Source organism: Saccopteryx leptura, chromosome 2 (genome assembly GCF_036850995.1).
Source record: "Saccopteryx leptura isolate mSacLep1 chromosome 2, mSacLep1_pri_phased_curated, whole genome shotgun sequence".
NCBI lineage: Eukaryota > Metazoa > Chordata > Mammalia > Chiroptera > Emballonuridae > Saccopteryx > Saccopteryx leptura.
The window spans coordinates 342,079,651-342,094,194 of record NC_089504.1 but is presented as its reverse complement, the minus strand read 5'-3'; the positions used below and the strand labels follow the sequence as shown (position 1 = coordinate 342,094,194).

Sequence of the window (14,544 nt, the reverse complement as noted above, 5' to 3'; positions counted from 1 at the left end):
CTAATGATTGATGCTTCTCATCTCTCTCTGTTCTTGTCTTTCTGTCCCTATCTGTCCCTCTCTCTGACTCTGTCTCTGTCACACACACATACAAAAGAAAACAATCCGAAAGAGTGTGTGTATTCTATGCATTTGTATCTATGTGGTGTGTATGAAATAAACAAAAAGCATGGCCTGGAGACTGGGTGGCCAGCCAAGTGGTTCTGAGCCTGTGGTTTTCCTGAACACGTGGACTATTGAATTGGTGGTACATGGCACTCAAGGGCGACTAATAAATGTACAGAGGTGGGCTGTATGTGCTTAGAGTCATTTCCCCCAAAGGAAGGCCTCATGATTACACCTGACAAATCTCGCTAACCCGATCTGCAGCACTGCTTAGAGAGGCAAGTAGTGGGAGAACTGGTGTCATCAGTTCTCAAGAGTACTCAGCCTGACCTGTGGTGGCGCAGTGGGATAAAGCGTCGACCTGGAACACTGAGGTTGCCGGTTCAAAACCTTGGGCTTGCCTGGTCAAGGCACATATGGGAGTTGATGCCTCCTGCTCTTCCCCTTTCTCTCTCTCTCTCTCTCCCTCTCTCTCTCTCTCTCCTCTCTGAAAATTGAAAAAAAAAAAAAAAAAAGAGTACTCAGCAGTAAATGACAATAACACCACCTATTGGGCACTTGTCATGTGTCAGAAACTGCTCTAAGCACTACCTTAACTCATTTAATCTTCTCAGCACTCCTCTGAAACATTCTTAACCCCATTTTAGGTGAGGACATCAAGGCCATAGAGATTGAGTAACTTGCCCAAGGTCAAAAAGCGGGTTAAGGAAGACTCTAACAGTCTGTGTCCTGAGTCCACATTCTGACCACTAGAAGGTGCCTTCTGCCTTCACTTCTCAGTGATAATTGTAATTCAGACCCAGCAAACACAAAGAAGCCACTTAGGACAGTCAATCCTCTATTCACAGGCAAACTGCCATTTGGTTTCAGTAAAATATTTTATCAACACATTTCCTTCTGAATGTTAGTGTTTTGTACTTTATTTAATTTTGTTTAATTTGTAATGTTTTGATTTTACCATTGTAAGAGTTATAAGAACAAGGTATTTATGTCTAATTATAAGTTACATTAAATAATATAAAGAAAGTAGCTAGAGTGAACTCTTACGTAATTATAAGTTACATTAAGTAATATAAAGAAAGTAGCTTAAGTGAACTCTTACGTATTGTTGCGAATCTTTACCCTTAAAACATACACTCCAAGCATGCGCAACTAAATGGAACAAGTGAAACGAGTTGATGCTTCTCTCTCTTTCTCTTCCCCTTCCCCCTCTCCCTTCTTGTCTCTCAAAAATCAATGGAAAAATTAAAACAAAACAAAACAGACACTCCAAGAAATGCTGGTCTCTGTGGATGCTCACAGACTAACGCCAAGCCCAGCTGCAAGAAGGCTGGACGTGTGCTGCTTGTGCCCCTGTGGGCTCAGTGTGTGCTGGGTTCTCACATCACTGTGCAGTGTTGGTCTGTGCATCCTGACCCTCGTCCCTTGAGTTCCCCATAATAACCTCACGGGGTGGATGGGCACTAGTTCAATGACTTTAAGCTGGAATTTTCCAATCACAAGACTCATGAAAGATAAAAGCGAGATACATGACAAAGAGAAGGCTGGCAGGTCTGCTGGAGGAGGGAGAGGCAACAAAGGACTGAGACATGTGAATGAGCCTAAGTCACACCACAGGCCCAGCCAATGCCGGGGCAGGGACAGCTCCTTCCCAATATGTTCTATCTAAATCCTTCTGCTTGACGTTTGAAAATTCTATCTAATGTGCTCAGTGCTCAGAAGCTGTTTCTGGTGCCTACCAGATATTCTGTTGTATGCGACGCACTAACAAGCATCTGATTTGATCCTCAAACAGTCCTACGAGGGGAACTCCATTTTAAAGATGAAAAAACAGAACCTGACATTATTGGACTTGGAAGTGGTAGAAGAGGGCCTGAAACTAGATCTGCTCCAAGCCAATCAACACTATCCAAAACGGGTATTATTCCCATACCAGGTGGGAGCCCTGTAAAGACCTGAACCAAAGGTAGGAGGTGGTGGGGAACAGCAGGAGTGACAAAGGAGGTACAGGCTGATGGAGCATGGACCCAACGGAAGGAAATGCTTTAAAAAGGTTACCATTTTTTACCTATTAGATGAGCAAACATCCAAAGTCTGATAATACCATCTGTTGACAAGGCCAATGTACAATCCTGATTGAGTTTGATTCCAGTCAGGGCACACAGGAGAAGCCACCATTTGCTTCTCTGTCCCCCTTTCTACCCCTTCTCTCCCTCTTCCCATCCTGTAGCCAGTGGCTCAGTTGGTCCAAGCGTCAGCCTCAGGCACTAAAAATAGCTTAGTTGATTCGAGCATTGACCCCAGACGGGGGTTGCCGGGTGGACCCCAGTTGGGGTGCATGCGGTTGTCTGTCTCACTATTTCACTATTTCCCCTCTTCTCACTTAAATACAAAAAAAAAAAAAAAAGCCTCAGCGAAGAAGGCACTGTCCAGGTCCCTTTCTCTAGTCAATGTCATCGCTCCATGTGCTCCTGTGCTACATGTGGGCTTGGCCCATTTGTCTACCACTTCCTCCAGGCCTCATCCAGGTTGTGTCCTCTGTAAGGTCGCAAATCACCCTTATACATCATGTTTCACTGTGTTTTAAGGAAGCTGTAAATACAGATTTGAACTATTAGTGTCCTTTTCTCTAGATAAAGAAGAAAATAATATTTTATACGGGGTCCCAGAGAGATTAAATAACTTGTCAAAAGTCACCCAGGACAAAGCTGGAGCTTGGACCAGCGCTGAGCCCTGTCTGAATCCACTCTTCTCACTGCCACACTCTGCCCCAAGGCCCAGCTCCCAGCAGCTCCAGTCCCCGAGGAAGGGACAGTACACACAGGAGAAGCTCCTTCGCCTTTCCTTACGCCCTCAGAGTCCAGTGCTCAGGGACAGCAATCACATGGCATGGGAAGGAAGGGAAGGAGGGAGGAAAAGAGGGAGGGAAGAAGAGAGGGAAGGAGTGGAGGAGGGGTACTCACTCCTGCAGAGACGGGTCTGAATCGTCAGCATTTGCTGGCCCCAGATCTGAGTCGTATGACATGGGCTCCTCAGAATGATCTGGACTCTTGGAGCCATTCTCTTGGAGTGGGAGGCTATCGGAGTTTAGGCTGCAGGACAGCTGGGACGAACTGGCCGTGTCCAGGCTGAGGGAGGAGGCAGTGAGCTGCCTGCTCCGTGGGATCTTATGGCCCGAGTGCTGGACTTCGATGTCCTCTGAGCCCGAGGAATGGGAAATGGAGTCCAGAGACTCCTTCCGCTGCAGTTCGGTGCTGGAGGTAGTGAGAGGGTCGAGCTCAGAGAGCGGGCAAAGCCCAGAGAGGGCCAGTGGGGTGAGCGTCCACTCGTTTAGGATGGCAGACTTGTAGGAGAGCTCGAAGGACAGGGACGTGAGGCCCTGCAGGAAGCTGAGCAGGAACTCGCCCTCCTCGGCGTCTCGGAGCAGCGCGCTGGGCTGGTAGTACTCGCACAGGCGGGCCCGCTCCTGCAGCAGCAGCTTCAGGTAGCACTCCAGCAGGCCGTCGTTGAGGGCCAGCCGCAGCCAGGCCCGGCAGCGGCCCACGTCCGTGCTCACGAACACCAGGTGCTCCAGTTCCGAGATGGTGTGTCTGGGCGTGGGGAGAACAGAATTATTTCAAGAAATGACTTTGAATCTCTGAAGTGTCATTTTCTACCCTGGTTGGCGAGAGCCAATGACAATGACTGCAGATATATATAGGCATGAAAAATTCTTAGGTAACAGCGTTTTAAGGGGAATTGAGAAATATTAAGCAATAATCCCCAACGTTTTGAGGTTGGTGTCATGAAGGAAAATTGCCGTTTTCATTACAACTACCCCTTGGGCACCGGATAACATCTGCTTGCATCCAGAACATGTTTGCTGGGTCCTTAAGTGCAAGGTCCTTGGTGCTGTGATGACACAGGGTAAAGACATGGTCCCTGCCCTCTGCCCAGGTAACTGCTTTCACACCTGCTGCCCTTGAAGAGCTGGGGTGGGGACTGCATAATCATTTCTGGGTTGGAGTACAAAGAGAAGCCAGAGAGGGCCGTATCTGAGCCGGGCCTCGAGGGATTTCAAGATGCAAGGAGGACCTCCTAGGCTTCTAGGCACATGGAACTAACAGAAAAAATGGCATAAAGGTTAGAAAAGCAGGTGACCCATAACAGGAGTAGAGAGGAGGGATAGGTGACTTGGTGGCACAGCCAGGTAAGGCGGAGCGGGGTGATAGTCCCCACACCTGGCTGTGCCTCACCTGGGGAACCTGGTCAGGATACAGATTCTGGGACCCCAACTGAGTCACAGGAAAGTGACTTGACCTCAGCTAGGCAGACTTCCACCAGGAGTGGAGGAGAGGTACTCACTCCTGCAGACAGGCTTCTGTGGATAAGATCAGACGCCAGGTGTACCAAACTCAGTTGCTGAATGTTTCGACCTGATTATGACCCTCCTGTGACTATCACAGTCCCCTGCTCACGTCTCCTCCATGGGAGGGCAGACCATGCTCTGTAGGACTTGGTGATTGGCTCCAGTTAGCTTAAGCTCAGTAAATGATAAGACAGAATGACATAAGGTGGACAATTCGAAAGCCATTGTTACCCAGGAGTGAGGTAAGAACCTGAGATAGGCCCTGGCCAGTTGGCTCAGCAGTAGAGCGTAGGCCTGGTGTGTGGAAGCCCCAGGTTCAATTACCGGCCAGGGCACACAGGAGAAGCACCCATCTGCTTCTCCACCCCTCCCCCTCTCCTTCCTCTCTGTCTCTCTCTTCCCCTCCCACAGCCAAGGCTCCATTGGAGCAAAGTTGGTCCGGGCGTTGAGGATGGCTTCATGGCCTCAACCTTGGGCGCTAGAATGGCTCCAATTGCAGCGGAGCAATGCCTCAGATGGGCACAGTATCACCCCCTGGTGGGCATGCTGGGTGGATCCTGGTCGGGCACATGCAGGAGTCTGTCTGCCTGCCTCCCCCCCGACTTCTCACTTCGAGAAAAAAAACAACAAAAACCCCAAAATCTGAGATAGGACAATGGCAGTAGGTGCATGGAAAGGAATATTAGAGACTGACAAGGCACCATTAGCTGAAGGAGGCATTTAATAGCCCGTGGAGGCACAGTGCCCGCTACTTGCTCCAAAGCCCAGGCAGTTAGGGGCAGGGCTACAAAGACAAGTGTCTCAGAGTGAATATTCAGACGTTCCATCTGGATTCTACTTGTTTACAAAACAAACCCCCCATACCTTGTGATGAGTATAATACTTAGCACACAGATGTTCAAACACTCTAAGGCGGGGTCAGCAAACTTCTGTAAAAGGGCCAGACAGTAAAGGTTTTAGGCTTTGCAGGCCACATAACCTCTATGCAACAACCGAACTCCACCAGGGTATGGCAAAAAGACGGCATCTGCTGAAGGTGACCAGCCCAGGGGCTCGAAGCAGTCCCAGAGAAATGAGGGGCTCCTGAGGGCTGGTCTAACCATAACCCCTACCTCGACCATCTCTGTTCTAGAACACAGAGTGCCTGTTGCTTTCCCACACAGCTGGGGATGAAGAGCCCAATGTCACACACCCCAGAGCTCCTTCCCAAAGCCAAACCACCCCAGCTGATCTCACTTGTGGGTGACAGCTTTCAGGAGGGACCAGAAGGCAGGCTGAGGCAGAGGCTTCTGGTAGGTACTCTTCTTCCTTTTCCCCCCGGCTTCGGCTCGAATGTGCTTGGCGTGCAGGCCGTGGATAAACACGGCCTCCAGGGCGCTGCACATGGCATTGGCATCTCCGTCTTCGCTAGTGACCACTGTGTCCGAGGTCACGTACTGCTTCTGCAATGCCTTCATGGATCCCACTAGCTTCTTCTTGATGACCTAGGCGGGGTCAGACATAACACATGCTTTTAGAAGGTCCTATGACGACCCCTGGAATATAACTCTGTCACAAAATACATGCACAACTACACATGCACACACCTGTATGTATGTATTGTATATGCCTTCTGCAAAACTAGCATGTGTCAATTATAGAAAATAAAGACAAAGCATATAGAAGAAAAGGAAAATCACACCCATCCAAAGGTACTGCTGTCATTTTTGTGCAAAGATATTTATGTATCTTTATTTTGTTTTTTTAAACCGAATGTCAATTAAATGACACCATATAAATGTTTAAATGTTGGCTCCATCATAGTCACAGCAATGGGACTTGGGTAAATCCATCTAGTACAGAGGTGAAGCTTTCCACCTTAGTTACGTGACCAAGATTCCACACGAAAACAAGGAGCTAAGCGGCAAAAAGCGCTGCTTTAGAACAATGAAAAGATCAACAAAACAGGAGCAGTCGGCATCCAGAAAGATCCTAGACCTGGCAGCTGAGGGTTAGTCTCTGCCCTGTCAGCCACCAGCTGGATCACCGCAGACCTTTCATCTAACCGCTCTGAGCCTCAATTTCCGCACCCGTTCAATGGAAATAATACTTCCTGCCCTATAGCACAGGGGCTGAGGAGGTGTCCTCTTTGAGGACTGGACTAGGTTTTTTGTTTTTTTTTTTACTCTTTATTTATTTATTTTTTAATTTTTATATATTTTTTTGAATTTTTCTGAAGCTGGAAACAGGGAGAGACAGTCAGACAGACTCCCGCATGCGCCCGACCGGGATCCACCCGGCACACCCACTAGGGGCGATGCTCTGCCCACCAGGGGGCGATGCTCTGCCCATCCTGGGCGTCGCCATGTTGCGACCAGAGCCACTCTAGCACCTGGGGCAGAGGCCAAGGAGCCATCCCCAGCGCCTGGGCCATCCTTGCTCCAATGGAGCCTTGGCTGCGGGAGGGGAAGAGAGAGACAGAGAGGAAGGCGCGGCGGAGGGGTGGAGAAGCAAATGGGCGCTTCTCCTGTGTGCCCTGGCCGGGAATCGAACCTGGGTCCTCCGCACGCTAGGCCGACGCTCTACCGCTGAGCCAACCAGCCAGGGCTGGACTAGGTTTTAATTCAAACTTGTCCTCAACACTGGCATGGTTCCTCAATAAATGTTTGTAAATGAGTAAGTTATAAAATATATAAGTCCTGCCTGACCTGTGGTGGTGCAGTGGATAGGACATCAACCTGGAATGCTGAGGTCGCTGGTTCAAAGCCCAGGGCTTGCCCGGTCAAGGCACATAGGAGTTGATGCTTCCCACCCCTCCTTCCTGCCTTTCTCTTTCTCTATCTCTAAAAATAAATAAATAAATAAATAATAAAGTATATAAGTCCTCTGGAAATATAGAGTAAAGAGAGTTCTGTCATAATATGTGTCAAAACTACCTAAGTGTGGCCCTGGCCGGTTGGCTCAGCGGTAGAGCATCGGCCTGGCGTGCGGGGGACCCGGGTTCGATTCCTGGCCAGGGCACATAGGAGAAGCGCCCATTTGCTTCTCCACCCCCCCCTCCTTCCTCTCTGTCTCTCTCTTCCCCTCCCGCAGCCAAGGCTCCATTGGAGCAAAGATGGCCCGGGCGCTGGGGATGGCTCCTTGGCCTCTGCCCCAGGCGCTAGAGTGGCTCTGGTCACGGCAGAGCGACGCCCCGGAGGGGCAGAGCATCGCCCCCTGGTGAGCAGAGCGTTGCCCCTGGTGGGCATGCCGAGTGGATCCTGGTCGGGCGCATGCGGGAGTCTGTCTGACTGTCTCTCCCCGTTTCCAGCTTCAGAAAAATACAAAAAAACAAAAACAAAACAAAACAAAAAAAACTACCTAAGTGTTTGGAAAAGGACTCAAAGGGATTGCAAAAAACAAAATCTGGCTTGAATTGTTAGGTGACAGGATTCTGAATAAATATTTTATTGTTTTGTTTTTTCTTTTAGACAAAACAGCTCACGGTCTTTGAAGAGTTAAATGTCTCTTTTTTATAACAGCTTTCATGAGACATAATTTACAATAGTATAAAGTCCGCTGGTTTCAAGTGTACAGTTCAATGGTTTTTAGTATAGTCACAGAATTGTGCAACCATGGCCACTATCTAATTTTAGAACATTGTCGTTGCCTTAAAAAGAAATACTGTACCCATTAGCAGTCACTCCCTTTACCCTCCTTTGCCCCAAACCGTGGCAACCTCTAATCTACTTCCTGTCTCTATGGATTTGCCTATTTTGGACATTTCACAGAGACGGAGACATACAGTAGGCAGCCTTCTGTGTCTGGCTTCTTTCATTTTAGCTTGTTTTCAAGCCCCTCTATGTTGTAGCATTCTTCATGTAGCAGTACTTCATTCCTTTTTATGCCAGATGATATTTCATTGCACAGATACACCACATTTTATTTATCCATTCGTGGTTTAATAGGCATTTGGGTTGTTCCTACTTTTTGCTACAATGCTGTTATGAACAATCATGCTCAAATTTTTGTGAAAACATATGTCATGTTTTCAGTTCTCATGGGTATGTATAATACTTAGAAGTGGAATTGCTGGGTAGTATGTAACACTATGTTTAACTTTTTGAGGAACTATCAAACTGTTTCCCACAATGGCTGCACCATTTTACATCCCCACCAGCAATGCCAATTTCTCCATGATCCACCAACACTTGTTATTGTCACCATTATAGCCATCGTAGGGGGTGTGAAGAACTATCTCATTATGCTTTTTGTTTTTTGAGTTTTTTGGTTTTTTTTGTGAGAGAGACAGACAAGAGAGAGGGACAGACAGAGAGGAAGGAGAGTGATGAGAAGCATCAAGTCTTTGTTGCAGCACCTTAGTTGTTCATTGATTGCTTTCTCATATGTGCCTTGACCGGGGGGCTACAGCAGAGTGAGTGACCCCTTGCTTAAGCCAGTGACCATGGGGTCATGTCTATGATCCCACGCTCAAGCCAGCAACCCACGCTCAGGCTGGTGATCCTGCACTCAAGCTGGATGAGCCCGCACTCAAGTCGGCAATCTTGGGGTTTCAAACCTGGGTCCTCTGCATCCCAGTCCGATGCTCTATCCACTGTGCCACCGCCTTGTCAGGCATGTTTTTTTTAAATTATTATTATTGCTTGCTTTTAGAGAGATAGAGAAAGGAGGAGGGGGAAGGGAGAAAAGGGAGAGAGAGAGGGAGGGTGAGAGGAGGAGAGAGAGAGACAGACAGACAAAGAAGCATTCATTTGTTGTTCCACTAGTTGTGCCTCAGTTGCATATTCACTGGTCTCTCCCTGACTGAGGATCAAGCTTGTAATGTTGATGTCTCAGGATGACGCACTGGCCAGGGCCTCATTATGGTTTTGGTTTACATTGCACTTACTGGTCACTTGTATATCTCTCTGGATAAATCCTTAATCTTCAGGGAACCTATATTAGATCCCAACTGTTTTGTTTTGTTTTTTTTGTTTTTCTTTTTGTAAATTCACATTTTATCACCAATAAGATGATCTAGAAAGGGCAGGACCTCCTCAGAGCTTGCTTCTACAGTCACTTTTTCTCCTCCTGAGGCCTCTTCCCAGACAGTGCCCATGCAGTGGCCGTCCTGTGCAGCCCTTCCCCGTCCTTGGGCCTCCCCGGCCACCTACCGGGATGGCAGCCCGGGGGTCCAGTCCATTCTCCAGCGCTGAGAGCATTTCCACTCAGGCAGCAGCTCCCCAGGAGAATCACATGACACCTGCCGAGACAGACAGCGGCCAGATGAGCAAGCTCCCAACCCACTACCCCCAGCCAATCCCCACACCCCCAAGCAGGCAGCAGGAGGTCAGCCCATTTTACTCCAACTGCAACGGAAAAAAGGCCTTTGAATACAAAGGTGAAAACTGAGAGTGGATTTGAAGGGAGGAAACAAGGAAGGAAGAAAGTCTGAGGGCACGATCTTGGGAGGTGAGGAGCTGTGTGCCAGGGGTTGGTCCGCCACAAGGAGTGGGCGGAAAGGGGTTTTGCTGGCACAAAAAGCAGGAAATGAAAGGCTGAGGATCTGGACTCGGAGCCGAGGGTGCAAGGGGGTGCTGCAGCCGTCGGTGCAAAGAACCCGCAGGGAGCAGGAAGCAGGCCTCACAAGTCACATTCAGGGCCAGGGCGTCGCAATCACCCCGACTCCTGTCCCAGTCCAGGTTCTACTGCACAGCAGTGAAAAGTACAAGTGAAACAGTTTCAGAGGGGAGACTCTCTTCCTACACATCTGCTTCTCCTCTGGGCGGTGAGGGTCAAGCTTGAGCAGCACAGAAACTCGTACAAAGGGGAACAACACGGGTTCTAATCTCAATGTGCCGTTAACCAGCGAGGCACACTGGGCACTGGACCAGACTGCTCAGCTTGAGCTCTTTGAAGGCCTCATTAACTAATTAGCTGAAAATAATAGTGTATTCATTGGAGGGAGGGCAGCTTATGAACAAGTGGGTGTTCTGGCCAAGTAAAAGTTGACTAAAAAACCAAAGTAAACTGACATTAAGAGGTCAAAGAGGGTCAGATAAGAGACAGGTAACTATCACCCAAAACAAAGTGTAAGAAAAGCCACAAAGGACCACAGCACCGAGGAATACAAGAGAAAGCCACTGGACAATTCGCAAAATAGGACAGGAACTCTGGAGTTCGGGTCACAATCCAGGGCACATCTTCTGTCGCAGGAAGGCAAAGGACCCTCCTACCTGTGGCTTGCGTTCCCTAATACCTCCCAGGAGCAGGAAGCTGACCACCTGTGACTGAGAAGCCGCTGGTGGAACCAGATTGGGGCTTCGGATCTCCTGACCACTGAGTCAGCGCTGCATCACTCTCCTGCTGGCCCCGGCCCCAGTCTACTGTCCTATAGGGCTGGTTTCATTCCCTGTCCTCAGAACACTCTTCACTGACTCCAAGAACCAAGCCAAAGAGAGAGGTGGCTTCAAGGAGACGTAGGCCGAAGGGAGCAAAGAGAACTTGAGCAATCCCACCGAAGGGCTCTTCAAACAGCACCAGGGGAGTTTACCAGACCAGAAAGGGTGACTTCATCCTTTTAGGAAACCCCAAACCCTGCTAAGTCTACCTCTACCCCTAAGTACTGATTCACCCTGACACAGCCCTGCAAGCTTCTGTAATCTCTTTAGCTCCTACAACAGTCCTGGGAGAGGATTTTATAGAGAAGACTGAGGCTCACTACAAATAGGCCCCAGGTAAGGAACAGAGTTCTGGTTTCCTTGCTCTAAGTCCTGCGCTTTTCACCAGACCAAACTGACTCAGGGCTTCGTTTCAAAGAGTTTCAGGCAACCTTATTACTTACAGACCCTTCAGAGGCACTCAGAAACTCCATTCATCAAATAAGGCTTAAAATCAACAAGAAACAATCTTGCTGATCAGATCTGTAGCTCCAACCAGCTGAGGCCAGGTTCTGTCCACCTTACCCAAGTTTCAGAGCTGTCCTTTCTTAAACATTCTAACACACAATTAGGAAGCATTGTTCTGGTTGTTTTTTTTCGTTACACTGCCGGGCTCTCTAAATATGTCCAATTTCACTTCCTCCAGAAACCAAGGGAAAAAGAAAAGAGAAAAATGGCTTACACCAGACTTACATTAAAAACAGAAATGGATGACCCAGCTTCATCACTTTCAAAACACTCCATCCATCAATAAACAGCAACCTCCCCTCCTTGGAGACTTCTCAGTCATTCCCAACAATCTCCTCTCTGCAGCCTGAATTTAATCCTGTACCTGGCTTTTCAGACAACAGCCTGGCATTTAAGCCATCCAGCTACAACTGTACTAATTGATGAGTCATGGTTTTCAACTGGAAAACAACGACAAAGTTATCTTCTGATTCACAAAGGCAGCTGATCTTTCAGCCATGTGAGTGATGAGTGAGTAAACAGTACCTCCTACACCAAGGAAATTGCATTTCTGGTCCAATGTCCTATGGTGTGTGTGGTTAGAAGCAACTGAATACCAGCTGGAAGGAAAGAAACTTCTCGCTAACATTGTAAAGTCCGTGTACACCGGCTATCTTTTTTTTTCTTCCTCTTTCCTTCCACCCAATAATGACCATCTCCCCCGTATTCTTGTCCCACATATGTTAGGATTCTAGCAGGGGCCAAACTCTGAGTGAATAAAAACAGACACTTTGCCCAACTCATTCACCATTGCATTTCTAGTGCCTAGAACAGTGCATGGCACACAGTGGTGCTCAAAAATATACTTGCTGAACGAACTGATGAATAAAATAAAAATAAGGCTCAGGGCAGTATCTCCAGTTCATAGACTACAGAAAGTTATGTATACACTTCTTCCGAGGTGGGGACTCCTTCCATTAAACCAAGCTGCCAACAGGCTGAAAACCATTCAGATCTATCACACCTTAATGGGGAGATACTGGAGGAAGAAGGGCATTCAGTTTTCAAAGGAACAAGACTACAAATGGTGAGCAAAGGCAATGGTCCTGTTTGGGGCTCTTTATAATTGCTATCAACTGGCCAACCCTCTGAAACCAGGTCACCAGAATTTGGAGGTAATGTGCACTGAAAAAGCCCAGATTATAAATGCTGAGCATGGGGCCTGGATGCCTCAGGAATGTCCCTCGACCTCAGCTACTCTGCAGTAACTCAGCTCCCTGTGTTCATAGGTAACTAAGGTGGCCAAAGTCAATGAGGCAGCCCCGGCCAAAAGAGGAAGTGAAGCAACAGCCTCCATACCCACCTAGGCCTCACCTCCCCAGGACCCACTCACCTACACTCTTTACAACATGTAACATCACCTCTGGTACCGTAGTGTCCCGTGTTCAGTGCCGGGACTGATCTGGTATCAGGTGTGGTGCGGAGGAGCACTCTGTGTGTGTCCTTTCCAAGTGCCAGGACAAGACACGGGGACATGGTTCTGTAACCACAGCCAATCCTGTATAGAGGTACTGAGTTTCTTCAAGGCCAAAAGAAGCCAAAGGGGGGTGAAGGCTTCTGCTGCCGTAGGCTGAATGCGCTGGATGAGTGGCCATTACTCACCTTCTAGGCATCTGGAAGATACCTACCATTCTAGCAGCCAGCACAAGTAATTTAATATGAGTGCTGGAATCATAATCCTTGGGACAGAGGACCAGACACTTAGGAAAAGCCCCTGGCCCAAGAGGGCATCTCTGCTCCTCCACACTTATTCACCATCTGAGGCCCTGCACGCACCAGTCAGGCTGTCCAGTGTCTAACTGCCCTGCTCTGAGCAAGCTCCTAGATTTGGCTGACGGGCAGCTGGTGGGGCTGGCAGGGCACTCGAAGATCTCAGACTGAATGGGGACTGGGTCAAGGGAAGAATGGGTGCAGGATTGGGGTGAAGAGATGAGGTGGGGACAGCAGAGGCGAGAGGATACGGAGACCCCGTTTTAAATAAGATTGGGTGACAGTGGTAGGAACTGGGACAGCATGAGCTGGAGGCCGTTTAACCAAGACTTATGGATGGAGAAAATCCTCAGGATGGTTGGAGATGGAAAGGAAGTAGATGATAAGCTAAGAAGTTAGGGTTGAGTCTGTGAAGACAAGAAGCTACATACTTGTAAGACCTGGGACAGGGCTGTGGTTAGAGGTATCAAGAAGAAAGGGGTGAACTCAAAGCACATCTACTTTAGTAGTGGGTCCTGAATGAGAGTGGGTTAGAGGTGGGTGTTTAGGATGAGCAGACCTTGGGGAGCAGACCACGGGGTGTGGGAGATTGGGACAAGAAAGATAATCCAGAAAAAGGCAAACCAGAATGGTGGGTCTCAAGTAGATTCGTGTGTGGCCTTAGGAATGCCAAAGGATGAGATGTGTTGGAGGCGGAGGGCCGTGGCTCAGACTGGGGTTGTAACTGGCTTAGAGTGGGGTCAAGGGTGAGGCTGCATTTACGCAAGACCGGTGGTGAAGGGGTAGGGTCAGGTCACGAGTGGGGGACGATGGGATAGGACGAGTAGCAGTGGCACTGCAGACCAGACGCTAGGGTGGGAGTGGGAAGTCGGGAGCACGCGGTTTGGGCTGGGAAGGGTGAGGGCTCCGAAGCAGGGTAGTGTCAAGGCAACCAGGGGTTTGGGATCACGGCGCGGGCTGCCGGCCCGTCGCTTGTTCGCGTCTCAGCCCGCCGTCCCTCTGCTGCCCTCCAGGCCCGGACCCCTAACTCACCAAAGGGTGCGGGGAGTGGGACCGGGCGTACTCCCGGCCACGGCAGCCCCCGAAACTCGGCCGGGACGCTGCGGCCTCCAGGTTATTGACAACAGCAAGCTGCACCCAGGGCGCCTGACGCCATCACGCAGGCTCGGCCCCGCCCCGCCCCCGGCCGTGCAGCCTATCACGGGGCTCGAGGAGCACGGGGGCGGGGCGGGGCGGGGCGGGGCTAGCGCTCCTGGACGACGGGGTTCCCAGCTCCCAAGTGAATTAAGGAGGCTCAGCACCCGTTACCAGAGCGGGATGCGGAAAGCCGCGGCCCACGTCCGGCCCTCATTGCCCGCTGCGTCTGCGTCAGACTACATTCTGGTGTCGGGGCTCGCGACCTCGCCTGGCCCCAGCACCGCCTGCGTCGCTGTGCGGCTCTCCTTCTGCCTCCGGCGAAGGTTGTCCACTTGTGGA

The 14,544-nt window shown here is 49.6% G+C and overlaps 1 protein-coding gene across 3 annotated transcripts in view; it reads right to left on the bottom strand.

The window, feature by feature from the left end:
- PLEKHM1 (pleckstrin homology and RUN domain containing M1) overlaps positions 1-14,232 on the bottom strand; it is a 45,603-nt gene extending 31,371 nt beyond the window's left edge. Inside the window, exons 1-4 of one of the 3 annotated variants that reach the window (XM_066363894.1) lie at positions 14,101-14,232; positions 9,586-9,674; positions 5,690-5,937; positions 3,069-3,695 (exon numbers count right to left, since the gene is read on the bottom strand). In XM_066363894.1, the coding sequence (XP_066219991.1) occupies positions 3,069-3,695; positions 5,690-5,937; positions 9,586-9,633 (923 nt within the window). In that variant the 5' untranslated portion in view covers positions 9,634-9,674; positions 14,101-14,232. Of the gene's footprint in view, positions 1-3,068; positions 3,696-5,689; positions 5,938-9,585; positions 9,679-11,544; positions 11,699-14,100 lie in introns of those variants that run through there. The other 2 variants (XM_066363896.1, XM_066363895.1) reach the window with 2 other exon arrangements.
- Positions 14,233-14,544: the final 312 nt, after the last annotated feature.